General features: G+C 41.0%; 1 protein-coding gene across 6 annotated transcripts in view; it reads right to left on the reverse strand.

The window, feature by feature from the left end:
• Positions 1-21,982, reverse strand: part of PHACTR1 (phosphatase and actin regulator 1) — a 316,301-nt gene that overhangs the window by 43,171 nt on the left and 251,148 nt on the right. For all 6 annotated transcript variants that reach the window (XM_064507040.1, XM_064507038.1, XM_064507039.1 and 3 more), the window contains 3 exons: positions 17,231-17,561; positions 8,830-9,038; positions 6,233-6,389 (listed from right to left, as the gene is read on the reverse strand). In XM_064507040.1, the coding sequence (XP_064363110.1) occupies positions 6,233-6,389; positions 8,830-9,038; positions 17,231-17,561 (697 nt within the window). The remainder of the gene's footprint in view (positions 1-6,232; positions 6,390-8,829; positions 9,039-17,230; positions 17,562-21,982) is intronic.

Raw genomic sequence — 21,982 nt, forward strand, 5'->3', positions numbered from 1 at the left:
AATGACTCTGAGATGGGGAGGGAATAAAATATTCTCCACAGAACTGGATAAAGAAGTTATTAAGAGACTCAGTCATGTTCGACAGGGGCCATCTTGTTGCCATTCTCTGAATGAATAAAGCCTCTCCTCTCAATGGGATTGTAATGTTGTTTAAATAATTAATCATTTCAAAGAGCTTCACAGCAGAATTTTTTAGTAAGTAAAAATGATCTCTTTTGACTGTTCAGTCCCTTCTGGCTTCTGAAGGAACCTGTGTGCATTTTAAAACGCTGCATAATTCATGGTGCGGTTGGGGAAGGCATGCGCCCAGTGCGGCCACAGCCGCTGGGTTTCTGAGCAGCGTCTGCGTGGTCCTGGCAGTGAGTCACTGTGATGTGTAGCATTTCTCCCACATGACAAGACTTGACTTTCTCTCAAAGTTCAGATTTTTTTTTTTTTTTGGCCTGGAACAAAAAGCCTGTGGATGGGAGAAACGGCAGCCGGGAGGCAAACTTGCAGCAGCTGGGTGTTGGTGGGTTTGCACTGCTAGTGCGGCCTTGGGAAGAGGGGTCCCAAGGACCTGCTTTGTCTGCCAACACCGTGGCACTGACTATGGACAGGGCAGTGCCACTCATGGTGCCAGCACGCTATCAAGTGACTGGTGTGTTCAACAACGGAAGGACTATTTTACAGGAATAAGCGAACGCTTAGCATACCAGACTGGAAGAGCTGTCAAATTCTATCTTTAAAAGCAATTCCTTTTGCACAACTTTCCAACAACCCAGCTGTAGGAGACCTTCTATCAACACAATGATAAAGTCTCCTCTCGTCACGCTGCTCTTTATTTGAGTTGGTTAACCTGAAAAGCTCAGCTGACCGAAACCACTGCATTGTCTTCCTCTGGCACTATGTTTGAGATGGAAGCAAACTTCAGAGACAAGTCAAGAAAGTCATTCAACTGTCCAAACAACTACTGCACAAACCTTGCAGACTCTTTCTCAGGAACTGTGATATTTCTGCCACTTCATGGTCAGTCTGAAAATGTTATCTTTCTTTTCTACTCTTTTTGTGCCTCATCTCTCATCTTCTACTGATTACAAACAAACTCTAATGCTCTTTCTCATGAATACTCTCTCACACACACCGATAACTAGCACCTGATGTGAGCAAGTCCAGATATCCCACAGTAGATGCATGGTATTTTAAAATCACTGGCAATTCTTTATTTTTGTGGAAACTCACCAAGTTCATTTCATCATAGGATTTCTGTTTCCAGGCAGTATTTTCAAGTGCAGCTGAGGAAGACATAGTATTGACTGGGGGAACGGGTAAAGTAGATTACCTTTCAGATCAAGATAGTAGGTGACCACCATCTGTCAAATTTCCTGTTCCATTACAAAGATTTGACATGTTACTTTTTATGCTACATTTCTAAATCACAGACACCTCTGTACATTTCCAAAGCATCAATGGGATTGTAAACATATCTAGCAAGCGTGTATGTCCATATCTCATGTGTACATATTTACAGCCAGTTGCATACACACAGTGTATGCACACAGTCTCAGTGATCTATTTTCATGTTTCCTATCCTCTGTCTTGTGATACTTGCAATGTATTATATATATTGCTTCAGATCAAGATTTTCTGCTTGCTGTTGTAGGGACAGCACCCTATAACGTATTGTAGAGTGAATAAATCTGGGACTATACAATAAAACAACGCAGAGCACTGCTGTATATTTGACAAAGGAGCTTGCCACTGATTCACTGATTTAAAGTCAGTAGAGCATATACAGTGACAAACTCACAGGATTCAGCAGAATAACTGGATGTCTATCACTCAAACTCACAGGAAGTCAAGCTGTCAGCTTCAAGACTCCTGTACCTAATTGCCCACGAGCATCTTCAGTAGAGATAGGAGATAAGAGACTCCAGGAAGACTTGAATGCTTTAGAAAGCCTCTCTCACAGGATGTGTAGCAGGTCCGTCACTGTCTAAAGACACACAAATATCTCAAAGAATGGCAGAGACTTTGTGAAAGACACGCAGAGAAATCAGGCCTACTCAGTTCAATGGAGTGCCAAGTCCTCAGAAAGGTCTGGTGTAGTGTATGGCTATACAGAAATACATATTTTCTCTAAAGTGCTTTTGTGTTTACTATATAACACTTTGATTGAGGATGTCCATGTGGTCTGGCTTATGACCAGCATTATGATTCCCGGAGGAAAAAGAAATGCAAGGTACTGACATTGAACCCGAGGAAAAAGAAATGCAAGGGACTGACATTGAAGTGCTCATCTCAGTACCGGGGGACAGTCACACCGTATCTGGGAGATATGCAATTCTGCCTCGAATTGATGATGGCTTCTGGCCCCAATCCTCACCAGGGGTTCCCGACAAGCCGTGCCTTTACCATCGTTCCTGGGAGCACCCCCTAGTTCTCAGATTCAGATCCTGTCTGTGTCCTCACTTCACTGTAAGGACTCAGATATGCCTATGTCCTCTCACCCTGATACCCACCAAAAGCAAAATCTGGGCATCTCCACAGAAGCTACCTGCTCCAGTGGGACTCTGATCTGAAGGACTGAGGGACCAATGCTCTCTAGCAGATCAGACATAGCCAGAGAGAAAGGCAGAAAGCAGACTTCTGTCTTTTCCCTCTGCCCATTAACTTTCAGAATCCTGTCTTTCCTTCTGTTGTCCTCTTTCTACCTTAATACGACCTAAGTGCACTTGTGCAGCTCTGAAGCTGCACAGGCACCAGAGGGATAACACAGAGGAGGAGAAGTTTGTGAGAAGCTGAGCACACAGACAAAAAAGGAAAACATATGCCCTTACAAAGAAAGACTGACCTAGTGTTGAAACCTAGAATTGCAGAATGGAAATTAATGGATTAATAAGGATTTTCCTTACCCAAGAACCTGGCCTGTAGCATCCATTTCCTATTCTCAAGTCACATGTGGTTATAAGCTAAGTACTGCATCTTAATTCACTATTTTTGCTCCTTGGTTCATAGTAGGTATCACATTTTGGCGTCATCTATTCTGGTTTGGTTAGAGGAGGAAGTCTGCTAGTTAGTTGCTGCAACTGCTGCACGAAGACTGCCAGGAAATAGTCTATGGTGCAGTGGCCAGTTCATGTGGCTGGAATTCATGTGACTTGGGCTCTCCTTCTGCCTTTACCAGGACATATTTTGTGGTCTTGGGCAAATAGCTCCATTTCTGCTTGAGTCTGCATTTGTTGAGCTTTGATATAGGACACACATGAATGAAGCATTACATTCATATTCACTAAGGCCACAAACGTCTTAATTTAGCTCATGGCCAAGCTAATATTCAGAAGTGGCTGAATATTCTGGCGTAGTGGGCCAGATTCTGCTGTAAGATATACTCTCTGCAGCCTTACCTCTGCAATTGCTGTGGTATAAGTCAGGGTACTATTGTCCCAGCATGGTAATCTGGGAAACAGGCTAATTGGTTAAGTCTTATCTGGAGTCTGTCCACCAGCTGGCAGATGCAATAATAAAATTGTAACAATTTTCTGCAACTAACCACAGATTCAGAGGTTCCAAGCTACATTTAAATAGGATATGAATGAACAGTTCTGAGCCAAATTAATTCCTGTTGCAACTCTAATAAGGCTGGTGGAACTATACCTAGGATAGACTTGGTCCCAAACAATATGTCAATGGTCAATCTCTCAGTATGCTTGTCCATAAGCTTCTTTAAAAATGACATTCTCTTTATAGTCCTAAATTCTGATCTGCCAAATGCTACAGCTAACGAGCTCTCTCAAGCTAAATACTGTGAGTGTGCATAAATACTGAAGCATCCTAATCATCCTCCTGGTGAAAATTAATTGATCCATTACAGACAACAATAACTATTTACTAAAGTTTTTATTCTGCATTTTTTATTTCTGTAAGTAGTGTACACGATTTAATCGGCTGGCTATTTTAAACCTTAGGGGACCATTGATGGAACAGTACAAATTCCTCTGAAATCAAAAATTGCCAGTTGCAGTTATAGTCTGCATCTCACATCTTCTCTATGGACTATAAATGTTTCACTATTTTAATTTTGCTTGGCATTTGCATCACTGTGACAATTACTGAGCAATGGCAAAGGACAGACTCAGTAATAAAGTCTGGACAGTAAAGAAATGCTGTCCAAATTGAAATATTCTCACTATTTCAATATAATATTAATCAGTCTGTATCCACTGATACATCATATTTACAAGACATGTAAGACGTAACCTCCTGTCTGGTGCTGAAACATCTGTGGCTTATTGCACATTAGAGATGAGGAAATTAGTTTTCTCCTCATATTTCTTGATTGCTTTTAACTACTTAAAAGGATGAGATACTAAACTGTAAATATGAGTAATTACAAGTCCAATTGGCCACCATCTTATGCCACATAAGGAAACTCTACTAATTTCAGTTATGTTACACTAGTATGGAAGAGGAATGAAGCAGGAGTGGCTCAGCTATTTTTTTGAGTTAGTATATACTCTTTTCAAATTATTTGAACCATTCATGATTGTCCTTATCTAATTCCTAGCTATATTAGAAGACAAGATCAAGCAGTATTAGTCAGACTGCGAATGAGCATAGATAACAGGAGAAGTGCACTTGGGAAAACAAACAACACCATTATGAGAATATGAGGCTTAGACAGGAAGGGTTCTAGGTATTGTCAAAATTAGTTTTCCTTGTTAAAAAGAGACATACCAAAGAAAAATTCTTTGATGGGAAAAAAGCAATACTTGTGAGAGGTGAGATGTAAAATATTTATAATAAAAATCACCTGGGGCACAGAGTGAGCTGTGCAGAGTCAATGTTTGCAAATGACACTATTATTTAGCTTCATCAGACAGAGCTGTAAAACCTCTGAAAGACTGAGTTAATTTGGGCAAATGGGCAGCACAGTGGAAACACGGTTCAATGTCATTGCAAGATCAAGCAGTGCACAATAGGATACACCGAGGGACAAAAATTCAGCTCCTCACACACTTGAAAAGGCTCAAAATTAATCATACAAGGTCAGGTATGGGACCCTGCTGTCATGCATTGCTCTTTGGGACCCTGAGCTCCATGACCAGCTGCAGCCTAACAAGCTCTTAGGCTGAATGAAGAGCGGGTTGAAGAATAACAACTATGGTACCATCAACAGTGCAGCACCATCTAGCATCCTCTGGGCATAACTGCTCAGGCCCTCTCAGCAAGAACACTGCAGAATTAGACAGGTTTTGGAGAAGAATAAACATGGTTAGGTACAAGGAAAGACCTTCAAAGATGGTTTGGAAAGATGTGGTTAATTTATGCCGAAAAGAAGATAACTGAGACAGGCCATGACAGAAGTAGATAAAATAATGAATGAGGTATTTATCATTAGCTCCTATTCTTCCTGTCTGCACAGCATGGTAGCATTACTGCCCTCCAACCCCCACTCCTACATCAGAAGAAAACCCAACTCCCCAGTGACTGACTGGTCTGCTCCTCGTGGTCCTCTCACAGTCACACTGGAAGGCAACTAAAAGCATTCATCAGCTCTACCAGCCCCACTGAGTTGATAACATAACAGTGTTAAATTGACTACAGAAATTACAGAGAAACACTACCACATGCCCTCAGTTTACTAATTCTCGACAGAAATCTTCCATGTTTAATAGCCACCCCTCTATACCCCATGCAATGGAGAAAAACAGAACAGTTGGCAGGTTACGTTGTTATGAAGAGGTAAGAGTCTAGGCAGGGGGAATTGGCCCAAGCTTGACTCACCAAAAACAGGTCCTGAAGGACATGAGTATTTTGGAACAGAGAAAGGCTCAGCCACTTCACTTAATGGAGACACAGTCAGGAGGGAAAGTTACTCCTCTGTCCTTTGGCCAAGACAATGGCCTGTCAAATAGCACACCGACAACTACAATCCAAAATATTATCAAAGCTGAACTTTTCCCAAGGGTGCACTGGAAACAATTAAATCCACGTAATTCATTCTGGTATTCACATAACTAAAGATCTCATAAGATACTCCAGGAAAATGAAAAGAAGCCTCTGTACAGGAAATCATATTGGAGCAGAAGTAATGTCTACAGTTTTATTTTCTTTTTTTTCCATGGCTTTTCCTAAACTGAACCTTGTGAATGAACTCATCTTAAACCTCCACAGGCCAAGGATAAAAGCTACAGCTGTGCCCCACCACATATTTTGAACAGCGAGAGTTAGGAAAATGTTTCTCTCTTACCTTGTTAACTTTGTCCCAATCTGCTGCCTGAGTTCGAGTCTCTCTTCGTCAGTCTGCATGGGGAGGATGTTCTTTTCCTCCAGCTCTCGTTTGGACGGCCTGTTGCTCAGTTTGATTGCTAAAGAGTCCTTCCTGCAGACTTTCATTGCCAGGGAACCTGTGGGAGAGAGGAGAGGCTCTGCCAAAGGAGGTGTCATCATTTCACTACAGCATGTGGCCAGTAAAGCAGTACTGGCCAGGGGAGGATACCAGGCTCTCGCTTACACTGGTATGAACTGCAGGACAGTTAACTTCAGTTGTTCAATAAGCCTCAATTCCTATCATAACAAGGAAAGGCTGAATGTTGTATACAAGATAAAGAAATTAAAAAATTGCTTCATAGGAAGGACTGGAGAAGAAGGGCTTGTTTCATTATCACTACTAGTATCTGTAGTTTTCTCTAGCATGGTGTTTCTGTACCCTATAGTGGGATGAATAATTCAGCTGTAGAATATGAGTGGGTAGCAGAGCCTACTACACATGGAAAGAGAGGGGCCTCTCTCTCTTGCAATGTAACATCAAGATACCCAAGCTAGCATTAAAAGGAACCAAAAATCTGTATGAGGAAGCAGCATAGATCTCTATGTACATTAATCGACACTGCTTCTTAGGCAGTGACTGTGGCAAATACAGTGTGAAAACCAGTGGCCTTTCATGGCTCATGCTTGCTTTTCTTGGCCTGCATTCACAGCAGTTTGGGCACGGTAGAGAGGAACAAGCAGAGAGAGACACAAACCCATGAGAGGTTTTGGGCTTCAGTAGGAGAATGCAAGATACTGCTATTCTGCTCTGCTCCTTAGTTTAGGAGCAAAGACTGCCTAATTTCACTTGTAGGGAAAGGGAAGATTCTGAGGCAATGGAATATGCCCGTTGATTGTTTTAGAAACCTGTCTTTGTGCATTTTAAAATGGTTGATTGTACCGCTTCCCAGCTTTCAGAAGAAAAGAAATCCAAGGGCCTGAAACTTCTCCTAGACCTGCAGGCTGATGAGCAGTGTTGTACACAGAGTAGGGTATCTTGCCTTCATGAGAGAGTTCTAAGATGCCACAACAAGGCAGGAAATGGGTTTTCTCAGAGAGGTCAGAAGGGGCCAGAGGTCCCTGCAGACTCTAATTGCAAAAGGGCTATCAATTAACCTCTTCTCTTCACATCTGAGCCCAATTTGCCACTACGATGGACCACATCAAGCTAGAATAAAATGACATATGATCCAGCAGTAGAGTTTTACACACATTTTATGTTGATGAAGGCACCACTATAAAGTGTAAGCCAGTACAGAGCTGAGTTCAAACTGCACAGAGTAATTGTTCCTCAGATAGTTAGCACAGGGTCTACAAATCTGATTCTCATTTTGAGTGACAATGGTGTAAGCCAGAAGTGACTCCAGAAAAATAAATGGAGTTATGCTCACGTAAAAACACTATATGGAAAAATCAAATTCATACTTAGTTGAATAAGATTAAGTCAGGAGTTCCAGGATTATGGATAAAAAATTAAGTAGAACAATATCAGAAAAGAACAAAACCCTAGTATCTAAGCACAGACCAACTTACTCTCACCTGTATGCTCAGGGCATTTATAAAGTAAGAAGTAGCAGAATGGACAGCAGTCCTGAGCAGAATTGTGTGCCTATATATTGATCTCACTTGATTTCATCTGCATAATTCTCTCTGTCATTGTAATCTAAATTGCACACTACAGGCTATTTTAAACACATGGTGTCTTCCCACTAGGTGTGCTATTAAGAATACAAATAAAATTATCTTCCTCTTTTTATTAATTTTTTTCTTGCACAGAAATTTCAAGGCTATTTTCTCTATTCTTTACCCTGGCAAATCTTTATCAGTATAAATTGGGGTAGCATTTAAGGAAGGTTGGAGTAAAAATCTGAGGAAGTCCTTGTACTTTGACTACAGCATTTGAAGCTGTCGTTTCAAAGTTGCTGAGTGCTGGTTTAATTTTGATCCCACTGAAATCATAGGTAAGATCTCCCTGTCTTCAGTGGCAATACAAGCCAGTGCTGAGTGCTTTTGAAAATCCAGCTTAAAAAAAAAGAAAAAAAAAAGAGAGAGAAAAAGACGACAACATTTAAGGGTTTCTTCCACTGACCATGACCCATTTCAAAGCATGTGTAAGCTTATGCTTCTGACATGATTTAATACTTACTACATATAAAAGGTCTGATTCTCTATCATCAGCACCTATTTCAACTCTACTGAGTTGATCCTGATTTAAGGCAAAGGAAGGACTTGTCTACACCAGGGACACTCAGGAAAGTAAATCCAAAAGTCAACTGTGTTTGGAAGTCAAATAAATGGCATTTGTCATCTGTATGAGAGCCACCCACATAGGGATTGATGTGGATTAGGAAAATCACTTTAAATTCATATTGCTGGTTATTTTTGATTAATTTACCAAGTGTACCCAGGTAATCAAACCTTGAGAGATGCAAAAGCATGGTCAAGAAAGAAAATCCACAGGCTTTGTGTCTTCCTTTTGCATTCAGAGTTCAGAGGAAAAATTAAATAAATGAAAGGGAAGAATTGAATGAGTCTTACTTGTAAATAACGAGTTATCCTCATCTTCATCTTCCTCCTCTTCTGCTTCCTGTCTTGTGTAAAGGCAGGAAGAATCTTCATAGTCGGGTTCATGAGGCACATTTTCTTTATTGTCATCACATTCGATCACAACAGTTGGCACTTGTCTCATGTCTGGAAGGCCTCCAGGTCCTGTTTTTGTAACACTGTCACCTGCATGTAAACCAGAGCTGTTGGGAAAGAAAAACAAATAAATAAACTACAAGAAACACCACAACGGAAGTCAGGGTTGCTTCTCTTGCTGTATTTAGGAAAGCAGCAGTCTGTCATTCCTTTTTGAAAAGAAATGAGGACAGAAAAATCTTCATGACCAGCAAGACATCTAATGGATTCATTCATTACACATTATAATTAAGCTATAGCACTTGTTAGGGAGAGGTAAGACAGCACATAGGCAAAAATACAGGCAGCCAGGACTGAGAACTAAAGATCTGTGGCAAATACAGCTTAAAGGCTTAATGGAAATCTCTACCATCCACATACAGTGACAAATATGTCTTCAATCTGATATCTGTGTGACCTCTCTACAGGCTTGCAGGATATGAGGAGAAAATACTTGACTTGAATGGAGAAAGTGAGTACAAGAGTGGGAGGGGGGAAAGCAATGGATTTAGAGAAAGAGTGTAGAAAGGCAGCAGAAATCTACGACTTGGGTGGTTGAGGCAAGGAGATGTTGATTGACTTGGGGAGAAGGCAATGGTGGGACTGTGTGAAGGGGCAAAAACAAGCATGTGAAACCGAATTTGGAGAAAACAGACTCTGAGAGCTGCTGAGAGTAATGAGGGAGGGACCTAACAGGTATATGTTATGGGGGCTGCAGTGATGATATCCCTTCTCCTGCCCCCAGCTGCCCATTCCCACCACCTCTGCCCCCAGCACACTTTGGCGTGTCTGCAATACTGCTTGTGGAGCTGTGTGGTGAACTTGATCAGGCTTTTTTAACCCGGGTTCGCAACACAGCTGTAGAAACAGGTGAAGCGGCACAGCTGAACTGGCAGCACAAAAGGCAAGAAGGAATAGGACCAGCCTCCACTTAGCATTGCCGTGGGGGATCATGAAACTGTGTCCTGAGACTGGGCAGGATGCAGAGGAAGGGGAAGGCAGAGACCAGCTGAAAAGGAGACTGGGACTAAGCCACTGCAGTGAGGGAACCCGGAGTGTATTTTCTAAATGCTCAGTGCTTCGCAACTTCAACGGCACCCCTGTATCGTAACTTTTGTGCGAGTACATTAAACCTTGGGAAATCTACATATCCACATTGGAATACCCACTGAGTCAGGAGACATTAATAAAATAATTCCAAGCCTGCCAGAAAATGTGAACTGACAGATGGTTTTAAATTTTTCCTTCCTATATTTGCATCTGTATCATCCCCCCTGGGAACACATCAACTGAAACGGATTATTTCCCTTTTACCTCCCCTCTGCTAGAACATTACAAAAGATCAGGGAGGGGATGTATGATCTGCACATGCTGTGGCTCCAAGGAGAAGTGCAACCAAGGTCATGTTCACTTTGCTGGACTTGGCATGGGGTCTTACAGTAGTCAGAGGGAAATGCAGATGCACCCTGGTATCATCTATCTACATGCAAATTGGGGAAGCATAGTGGTCATACCTATTTTTTATTCTCCATTATCCTAAGACATGCATGACATGCCAAAAAAGCCAGGCCCTGGACCTCAATCTGAATTGGTCTCTAAAGTCATATTTCTTTTGTCACATAAACCGTGGTCTGATAATTTCCCACAGCTTCCTGGGTTCAGACCAGCATTAGTGCTGCTACTGTTTAGCTCTGTTTATGTGTTGATCTCAAACTACTTTACCAAGGAAGATAACAATACAAGTAAGGAAACTGGAACATGAAAAGTTGGAGAACAAAGTCAAGCAGGAGGAGAAAGGCAAAGCCAGAATAACCAGATTTCACAGCCAAGTTTTATCTAACAGCTCACATTACTTTCCCTGTGTGAAATGAAAATAAGAGACTGCTAGGCAAAAGCGATGGCTGCTGAAGATGATTTGTGAGTCAGCAGAAACTGTTCTCCCTCCTAAGTTCCAACTGAGACAACAGCTGTATGAAAGCCAGGGAATATCTGCCTGCCACACATCCTCGATGTCAAACTCCCATGTTACTTTCCACAAGAACATAGCCGTGAAAACCGATGCCCTGGCCAAGTTGCACTTGAAGCACTTGTCAAATTTGGGTCCGACCTGACCGTCAGCTCCCTTAAATATTTGAGCCAACTCAGAACCCTGGAGCCATTCCACAAAGCATGTTTTATTCTGCCTCTTAGATCATTTTCTGCAGAGTCAACTTGAAACATTTCTCTTCATTCTAACTCTAAAGTTGATGTGGACTCTTAAATGGCTGCCGCATGACATCTCAGAAAGACTCTTCTAAATGTACTTGTGGGTATATAATGCCTGTCCATATGGTGCTTAGGGATTAAGAAGAATAAAAGGCTTCAGTTCCTGCGAGCAAACAAAATCACGTTATCATTCTATTCCGCTTCAAAGAAATCATTTTGTTAACTGCAACATTTACTATTGCAGATGAACAAACAATGAAATGCACATCTTTACTGGGTCTCCATGAAGAGATGACCTCAGTTTGCTCAGTGATGGTCCACGTTTGGTATTGCAAAGTATGAAAGATTCATGAAAAACCAACTTGTAAATCTCTATATTAGATCTCAATGAGTTTGACCTAAAAGTATTTTTACTCCCAAAATATTTGAGCAAAAAGTAGTTCAGCATCCAGAACCGTTTGGTGCTTCACTGTTCTGTGAAGGATGTATGTAGGTTACATATACATCCGTATGTGACTGCACATAGGCTAACAGATATTAAAGTGGTTCACTAATTTAGCTTACCAAGCAGGTATCAGATGGCAACAAAATTTACAAATTACCATACTAGATCTTCATTTGAACTAGTAATCTAGAAGTAGGAAGCTTCTCATCTCATCATAATTTTTCTGAATCATCCACTCTTCTTGATAATACAGCTTTCTATTTTAAGTCCCTCATTTTTCCTGATGTTTTGTGTTTCTCTTGATTGAAATCAGCCTTCTCCGCATCATTTTTGGCTAAGTCAGCTGTCTACGTATAACACTTGTGAAATACTTGCAGTATTGCAGTGTACTTAAGAAAGACAAATCAAGGTCACTAGCTATTTCCATTCTGTATAAATTCCTCTGTGTCATTAGTAAAAAACCCACTTTGTAAGGTGGTTTACACCACAGATTTTTTTAGCATTATTCACCAAAAAACACATGATTGTTTTAGACAATCCATTTTAAATCAGCTTTATATTTTGCAACAAAAATAAGAGATTAAAGCCACAGCTAAGCAAGTACTTGTTTTGAGAAAATAAATTTTTCTTAACACATACACTTGAATAATTCATAGCTGACTAGTACAAGCACTTGCACTCACTGTAATATCATCTTTATGTGATCAGAAGAGCAAAAAGGTTACACCACTATGGCTTAAAACATTTCTAGTGAGAAAAGATTTTAATGAGAAATCAACATTTAAATATATCGATAATCATGTTACTGATGGAATCTAAAAAGAAAAAAGTGACATTCCCACCTGTAAAATTTAGTGGGAAAAAACACACACCTCTTGTCTGTCATCCCAGCCTCTCTGACTTTGGAATAAAGATTTTTATCAGCAAGTTTTCAGATCCACAGTACACTCTTCTGTGCTAATCAGTAAAAGCAAAAATCGGAAACACTTCAAACCATTGTACATACGTTTATACAATGTGTGTGTGTGTGTGTGTGTGTGTGTGTGTGTAAGAGAGAGAAAGAGAGAGAGAGAGAAAGCATAGCTATAAATATTAAATGCTTCTCTCCTTAGGCAATGCTAAAGTTTAGACAAAAAGCAATTCTCCTCACAAGTTTTATAGAAGATAAAGGTTTTCTGACTCAAATATATGTTTTATAAGATTTATAAGACAATGGCAGGAATGCCTAATGCATTTCATTTCATAAATCTACAGTTTGAAGCGACTGGATGTCCCAGAGGAACTCGTCTCACAAACTGTCTGTTGGACACAGATTTTTCACTGCTCAGTCACAGATTTAATTCTAGCCCAGAGTGAGATATTGCCACTTAACAGCTCTTTAGTATTACACACTGAATAAACTGTGGCCTTGATTCAGCTGCTAGTGTACAAGTGTCCACAGAACAATTGAAATTAATTGTCATCTTACCAGACAGACCAAGAACTGTATGGGCAAGGCAGAACATAAGATTGTATCAGATCAAGAAGCTACCCCTCTAAGTCAAAATTAAAGATACATTACAGTGACACAAGAATGTTTTCTGAAGCTTCTTTTTCTGCAGCTTGTGATGCACTGCTTTTGAGCATGGTCTTGCAGGCTTCGATCCTCTCAAGTTCAATCAAATCAGGAGAATCAAGCCCTTTGTAGATTTTGGCAGCAGGGATTATCAGATTTTCACTAGCCTTTAAAATGCATGCTAAAATGGTAAAAAAAATAATTCCAGAATCTAGAGTTTTATTTTATTTATGCTTGACCCATATCCTTTGGGTAAAAGTTGAAAGTTGTTCACAGTTTGGACTCAAATTAGCAATAGAGGTTTCAGAAGAAAGGTAATGTGGAAATTACACTCCTCTCTGTTGCAACTTAATCTATCAAAGAACTGGTGATTTCTCAGAGAAAATGAAGGCAAACTAGAAGAACAAATGACAAGTCATAATACTCATATTATGGTAAGAGATAAAAACACCGTTCTGAGAACAGGTAACAAATAGATGTTGTGAGTGCCAGAAATTTTTTGCAATTAAGTGTTAAGTGTGTAAATTAATTTAATGTTCTATAGTGTCTATAATAGAACTGAGTAAAAGATCCAGGAATTAACTCAATTTTAGTGATAAGAACAATTGGGACTTGAAGAGCAATTATATGCTTTTAATATACCTTAAAACACTAACTTATTAATATTCATTAGATCTATCTGAGGCAGTAATTTGTAACTACTTCTATAAAGGGGAAAACAGAGGTAGAGAAGTTTAATAGTTTTCTCAAGGTCACACACAACAAAATAACTTCTGGCTTCCATTCCGGTACAGAGGGACAGCTCATTTTTCTTTGGAAAGCTTCTGGCTCATTGGCAAAGTACTGATTTCATGTATCAGTCTTCAGATGTTGTTAGACTATCAGAGACCGGATCTGCTAAAGCAAAAAATCCAGGTTGCTGTAAGAAGGGCTTATTTTCCTCTTTCATTCCTTGCTCCTTTCCACCCTCATGAACCTGGTGGAAGGATGAGTTTTGAGGTCTAAGAAAGGTTAACTGGGATAAATGTGGAATCAATACAGAGTGGTTATGGATTCAGTGCACACCAGTGGAGTTTAACAGACTGGGGGAGATTCCACTGCATCACGAGCAAAGAGATTAGACACTGGAAAGAAAAAAATAATTTTGCTCTGGAAAAAAAAAGAAAGAAATTGAGAGCAGAAAATTGATCTGCGCTTGCCTATACCATCCTGCCTTATTAAAAACAAAATACTATTCTAAATAACATTCTATTATTCTAAGTAATGCTTGGCAGCATTACTACTGCAGTACTGAGGCAATTACTCTAGAATATTATAGGATTTCTTTGACATAAGGACTGAGATCAGCAGAAATGAATGTTGTCAGTGAATTTGGAGTTCCTCAGAAGATGCCTCAGAGACATGTCAGGATCTCTCATCTCCTCAAGATTATTGACCCAACAGCAGTGACTGAGTAGCATGTCATCTGGGAAGAAAAAGTAAAGCTCAGGACGTCACTGCATGTGAGGGACATGAGCACATTACCAAATTTCAAGTAGAGGAAAACAGACCTAGTAGATCAAATAGAGGAAATCAGTGCAGCTTTAAAGGCCTTCAAGACCTCTAAGCCAAAATGTCCAATGGCAAATACTGCAGTCTGATTTCCCCTGGGTTTAAGCCAGATTTTATACAATTAAGAAAAAAGAACCACTATCAAAAATACTAGAAAACAGTAGTATTTGGCACAACTAAACCCCTCCCAAGTTAAATAGCATATTTTAAAAATCTGCACAAATATTCACGAGAAGATAGCAAATTTACTAAGATCACAATGTGGCTTGGAAAATCAATTTAAGAATTTAACAGAAAGTATCAGCTCCACAGACCTTTTTGTCTGTACATACCATGAAAATAACAGTTGCTTTTGCAGAGCAAATAATCATCAACTATTTTCTCTCTTGTGACTGCAAATGTTATTGATTTATTTTGACAAGGAGAATAACCGAAGTACTCAACGCTTTATTTCATGATTGAAATAATAGTTAATCAACCCAAAAAAGGTAATGAAAAATCAACTGTGCAATACTGTGCACTAGGATTCATTTTCATTTCAAAAGGTGAAATATCAGTACCACAGCCTGTTCCTATTCTCTTTTGCAAAGGGAGGTAATTGCTTCATATTGCGAAATGAACCCTTGCTTATTCAGCTTTTAAAATCAGCACAGCTTCAGCTTCAAATTAATAGTTAAAACCAAACAGCATCACCTTCTTTAAGTCAGTTAAACATATTTGTAGGCATAAACTTGATGGAAGCCTAGAAAATGGAGCATTCATTGCTGTGGGGCAACAGATGCCACAGTGAAGTCATACTCTGAGAAATATCACTGGGCTCAGATTAACAAAGTGCCTTTTGCACGCAGCGGGAGCCAGACTGTACGGCTAATGCCCCCACCTACACTGGGGATGGCATGAGCTGTGCTGCCCCAAGGAGCCTTTCAGAGGCAGGGGCTAGCCTCTGCACTTGGGGCATCAAGCCTCAGGGCGATGCAGACAAATCTGACCAGCCCTGCTGGCAATGGAAGAGGTAACTGGGTAGTCCTCAGGCACAGGGCACGCTGGAGGGATTGCAGATGCTCTTTCCAATCCTACTGCTACAGCCCTTTTATTGATGGCAATAGGAAACGCCCTCACAGTTCAGCCAGTTTTCCCCCAGCAGAGGATTCCCTGATGCTGCGGAAAGGTAAGGCCACCTGATAAAACCCCAGAGGTTTTTCTTGTACCATGCTACTAAAATGTGCTAGCAGCGGGGCACAGCCTCTGGTCACCTAACTATTTTTATTGGCAGTAAAGAGTACCTGCCATTCCCAAGAGATTTTTTTTTTTTTTTTTAGCTGTGCAATATAATGAAAGTAACGTTATCACAAAGAAGTATTGGGACAGATCATTAGGCATTTTTTCTGTTAGAAACAAATGTTTTAGCCTCCTGTCTAGAAGAAGGATGATCTGATGCTCCTAGAGCAAGCTGGTTACAAAGCTGCCCTTGGTCCTAAATAGTACGTCATTTTTGACTGCGTTCCCTACTCTTGGACTTACTCAATTGTGGTCTGCAAGTCAAATAAATTTCCCAAAGCTTGCTGATCTTGCAGTTTATGAGGACAGCTTGCATTTATACAACATGCTTCACTTATTCAGATTATCTGAAACATCAGGCAGAAATATTCACAAGAGACAGTTATAAAAAACAGCCCCAAGGTAGGTAAGGCACTTCTGATTAAACGTATAACTTTCCTCCAGATGTGACTGGATAAGGTAGCTGCTGTGGAATGGGTCTAACATTCAGTGTAATCTTTGTGGAAAGTAAAGTGAAATTATTACTAAGCAGCAAAAGCAGTCTGACTATACTGGAGTGTGTCTATTTACATATATTTAAAAGCATACCCAGATTCTTACAGTCTTTTTCATTTACAGATTCAGTGTAGTTATTTATCTGTTCTAAATACTTATTTTAAAATAATCAATCAAACACATCATTTAACTTAAATTAATTGAAATAATGAAAGAGTACATTAAAACCTCTCTAAGTAACTTGTAGGAGTTCTCAAAAGCTGTTATGAGCTAATCAGTAATGCTAATCATATGCCCTGGTAGTGTGGCACATTTGGCTTTTACTGTTCTTTTTTCTAAATTTCCTACTTTCTCTCCTTTTTTGGGGGGCTCCGCCATGCAACAGGAGCTCTGCGGCTATACACTCTGCACTATATACTGCAAGCTGGGCTTGTCCTACTATCATCTCCACCAGTGGTATTACCTAGCTCCTTGAAAAGGACAATAGGATTCAGGAAATTTGACCACCTTCTCTGTTCTGCCACAAACTTGCCACACAAGCCTGGAAAGGCTCTTTCCCTGGCTCTGTTCCTCCAGCAGTGACTCTACTTTCCAAAAGTTTTTAGACCTCCAGAGGGAAGGCTCAGTTTAAGTGCCAAGTATCATCAACATGACTCAAGGGGTGCTATCGATACTGAAGCTAGTAAGAAACAGTGCACATCGATATTTAATTTTAAAAGTTTATCCATTACCTTTCTAGCCTTTGCATGGTCATGGCTAGCGTTTTGTTCAATTCCTCTATCATCCGGCACCCTGACGGGTGAATGGGTAACGTGCTGGACCCAGAAGGCAGGTGCTGGCTGTGATTGCCGTATTGGAGCTGGTGCTGGTGAGCTGCTAACTGGGATGGCAGGACAGTGTGATGGTGCTGAGTCAAAGGCTGCTGGGAGCTCTTCTGTGTGGAATAGGATGAGAGAGAGAGGTCTGGCCCCCCTAAAGGCATGCAAATCATGACTTTCTTTGGAGGTAGTGGAGGTGACAGTTTAACTGGCATACAAGGCAGTTTCACAGGAGCGCCAGGATCTACAACAGAAGAAAGAGAGGTCCTGGTGTTAATTTTCATGGCAGTAAGATCATAGTATCTGCCTCGGTGAGCTGGTACTGAGGTTGCTAGCCAACACAAGAGAGGAGCGTGCACTGGAATCACACTTTTCCTGATGTTATGAACGCTTCTACATAGCTTGCATCAGCACTGTCTTCAGAAAAGGAACTGTTGTTTTGCAACACGTCTGAACCTCACAAAAATATCCCAGGGCAGTGCATGCCCCTTAATAAACACATTAAGCAATGCTTAACGAGGCTTGTGTCACACTTCAAAGCTTTAAAGCCCTAATTCTCCACAACTACCCCGTGAGGTAAGCACAATGTCTCTTGCTCAAAAGGCGTGTAAGCAGGGGGAGAGCAGTTTGGTGTCTGAAGCTACAGAGTGACTCACCACCATCACTGCTGGAATGAAAACTCGGAGATTCCTGATCTTTCTCAGCTATGGCAGTGCAATTACTATGTGCCATATTTCTTACAGCTTTGTAATGTGCAAAACATTTGGTGCTAAAAATTACATTACAGGGAAAGTGAGAAAAGATATAGGGTTTGAATAATAAACAGGAGTGGTCTGGAAAAATGAAGGGTACAGGAGGAAAAAATGATAAAGGGCAGAATATCGTTAGGATTAATGTATTCTTTTATAGAAGACTTAGCAGGCACTTTTTTCTGGACTCATGCACTGAATTTTAACCTTTTTCACTCTAGGTTTGTTCCCTGAATCACATAGTTTACCTGTCAGGCAAAGACTCCCCTGACTACCACAGGAAATTAATGAGAGGTCCACAAGCAAATGGCACCTCAGTGTATTGCTAGGACTCAACAGCTGGCAATTTCCGGAGTTACACTAGGAAATGTTTTCAGAAGGGAGCAGAAGTAGTGGGAGGACTTGAAGTTCCCCAAATGGGGGTGGTGGTGGGGAATGGCCACTGTATATCCTAAGAACAAAGAAAATGAGAGGAAATATATGTCATTCTACTAGAACAAGCCCCTTCCATGCTGGAATACCCCTGACATTCAGCTCGGTAACACAGCTCTGTGGGCAGAGCTCGTGCACTGTTTGGCCTCTTGTTACTTCAGTTCACACTTCTTGCTGCAATATGGTAAATGAACTGAGGGCCAGAAGCTTCTTTTGACCTGAGGAAAGCTTACCAGATAAGACACCACTCTCCAAGTTTCAAAGATCACCACTCTCCTGAACTGCATCAGATTTTTAAAGCCCTTTTCCACTGGGTTCTTGTTAGTATTTAACTATCTCCCTCCTTGCCCCCATTATTCCTTCCTCCCTTCTGGTCTCTTCTGGCTATAACCTGAACTAGTATCCACACCTGCTGGCCACAGTGCAGAAGGTTGATACTAGGACTTCCAAGTGCTAACATTTCTTGAAAATGATTGAGGACAGTAAGGTGGAAAAAGGCCAGAAATGGGGCCAAGCTCAGGTTTGACATTAATCTTTTTTCAGTACTAGTCACAGCTTCATTTCATCCATAGCATCCACTTGATACCCGTGTTTCTGGCATGCTAGAAACACAGTACACAGCATGTACCAGTACAAAGACAGTCAGTTTTCCCTTGCTCCAAATGGGTGAGGCAAAGGTGAAAAACAGGCACAGAAGAAAGTGGTCTGTCCATATTGTAGAGCAGGAGAGTTACGGAGAGCAGAACCCAAGCCTTCTGGCTTTCAGTGTAATACCACATCCACCAGACACCTTGTCTCTCCTGAAAGCAGAAATTCTTATGATGGCTCTACCAAGGCTGAAATCTAACTCATGGGATTGCCAAGCTACAGGGCACTGCCCTCTCTTCTAAACCTGGCTGCCTTCTGCAAAAGAAGATTTTCAGGATTTTCTAATCAAGCACAGGAAGGTCTCCGAGTTACTGCTTTATCTTTTTTCATACACTTTAGCTGTGTACATTTTCTCTTTGTATCCTGCACAAAAGAACACACCATCTTCAGTAAAAGGTAAATGAAATGAACAGTAGAGAGTAAATTGTATAGAACCCAGAGAATAAGGCTCCTATGGGATTTGTAGTAACAAAATGTTTTCATACGCTTGTGCTACAGGCAATCTTACTTCTCGGGCTGGCTGTGACCTACAAAGACTAGGTTGAGATGATTTGCGCTTCTCCTCAATTCTGAAAGGTGCAGATTTGCCTGTGTTGGTTTTCAGTCCTTTACTGATGTATTTCAATTAACACTGTTATCTCACAGTGCTGGTGTCTGGACATGTCTCCATTCTGTGTATGATGTAGGGGGAGTCATCCTTCAAACAGACCCTGACTGCAGGTATCTCTTGCTTCTGACTAAGAATAACTGCAATTATGAACTAGGTTTGCTACTTTCTGTGATGCTGAAGGTCAGAGTGTATTTTGTGTTCGGAGTGAGTATAACAGGTCAACTGATTCAAGCACAGAGCAAACAGGAATCATTCCATCTTTCTTCTAACTAGAATGAAAAATTTCTTTTCCTTTCTGGTGCAAGTATTCACCAGGCAGGGTTGTGACACAGGCACTGCAGCTCTGGAGTCGTGCAGGAGAACAAGTCTAGCCTAATTATCCTCACTAAAATGCATGCCGAGTAACTACCTACTCTATTACGAATTAGATGAACACAGTCTGGTTTCCACTGCTCACAGTAAAGGTATGGGGCTGTAGTTTCTGCTCAAATTTGAAGAAATCTTTCACATCCACTTGTTTGCACTGGCATCAGTGCTGGGGTGACTCTATCAGACACCTGTTAAAAATCCTGTCTGTTATTTTTAACGTCAGGCTTTACTCAGACAGACTCTCTTTCACTGAAATTCTTGAACCTTTCTGAATATGGCCCCTCACATCTGACAGAGCCTTGAAAATGAACCAGAGGCATTAAATCTGCTTGTCTGCCCTTCACCTTCACCCTGAGAATTCTACTTGTCTGATTAAAAAAAATGACCAAAAGGAGAACGACTGCAATAAGAGGAGTGTTTGATCCATTCACTTGAAAGCGTATCAGTATATCTTCAATGACATCAGCAATGGAGACAACAAGCCTTGTACCGCAAGTTTTACTGAGCTGTCAGAGCAGTGGGTATTCTGAGCAAATGGAGCCTTGCTCAAATCCATGGGCTGCAGTCATGCTGTTGGAAACTGCGTTATTGTCATCTACAGTAAATGAGAGAACTGACCCCTGTGTGTAAGAGTGTGAGATGACTGCATTTTACAGTTTTGTGTGTTTATTTTTATTTCACAATGTATGTGATATATGAACTGTGGGTCAAAACACATTGTCTCCAGCATGGAATATCCATCAGACATAGACATTTGTAGATGAATAGGAAGCTGGATAGGGGAAAGATAAACAAGGAATCAGTGATAGGTGTTGCCTCAGTGGAATATTCATGCAGTCTTAAATCATTGCACACAGCACTGATATGAGAGAAGAGAAGCAAGCTGTGTGAAGGCAGGTGTGCAAGTCTGATTAAGCTCTTTTGGATGAGGTTCCTCATACTCAAGAGAATAACACACAATCTTGCAAGATGTTGGTTCCCAACAGGGTTGTGACCACTCAGCACGGTAAACTCTAACTTTGCCAGAATCAATGAAAGAGATGTTAGACCAAGAAGCCTTCCCACTGCTGATGATAATAAATTACTTAAAAGATAGTCGTGGATGCTACAACATTTGCTGCACATCAGACGTATGACCAGCAGGTTAGCCCTTATGTCTTCCATATAAATCATTTTGCTATGTGTAGAGTTGTCATATTTTCTTTTTGATTTTGGGGAGACAAATATACTTTCAGTCACTGCACAGAAAGTCTGACCATATGTGGTATTTCTGAAGTGTTTGTGTTATACAGGAGCTACAGCATGTACACCCAACCTGACACTTTGAGTATCAGTAGGTCAGCACATGTTGAAGATGGGGTGCTAGGAAGTTCCAGATGTAGAGCAGCAAATACTGCTCCAGAAGGGCTCCTAGAAATGCTCAGATCCTGCCCCAGCACAATTACTGCATGGAAGAAGAGGGCATGCCTGGGAATCCTGGGCTGCTGGCAGAGCTGGCTAATTTTACTATGCTGCCACCAGGAAAAAAGTTGTTTCTTGACTCCTTATGATGCCAAACTTGAGCCAGCAGTGTGCCCTGGCAGCAAGGAATTATACCCCTTACTTAGACCACATCTGAATTACTGTGTCCAGTTTTGGCCCTCCCAGTAGAGGAAATACATTTATAACCTGGAGCAAGTTCAGCAGAGGGGCCCAAGATGGTTGGAGCTGGAACATTTGCCCTGTGAGGAGAGGCTGAGGGAGCTGGGCTTGTTCAGCCTGGAGAAGAGACAGCTTTGGGGGGACCTAACAGCAGTCCCCCAGCCCCTCTCCCCCCCCATGAGGAGGTTATCAAGAAGATGACAGGGCCAGGCTCTT

The sequence above is a fragment of the Dromaius novaehollandiae genome, chromosome 2, assembly GCF_036370855.1.
Source record: "Dromaius novaehollandiae isolate bDroNov1 chromosome 2, bDroNov1.hap1, whole genome shotgun sequence".
Classification (NCBI taxonomy): domain Eukaryota; kingdom Metazoa; phylum Chordata; class Aves; order Casuariiformes; family Dromaiidae; genus Dromaius; species Dromaius novaehollandiae.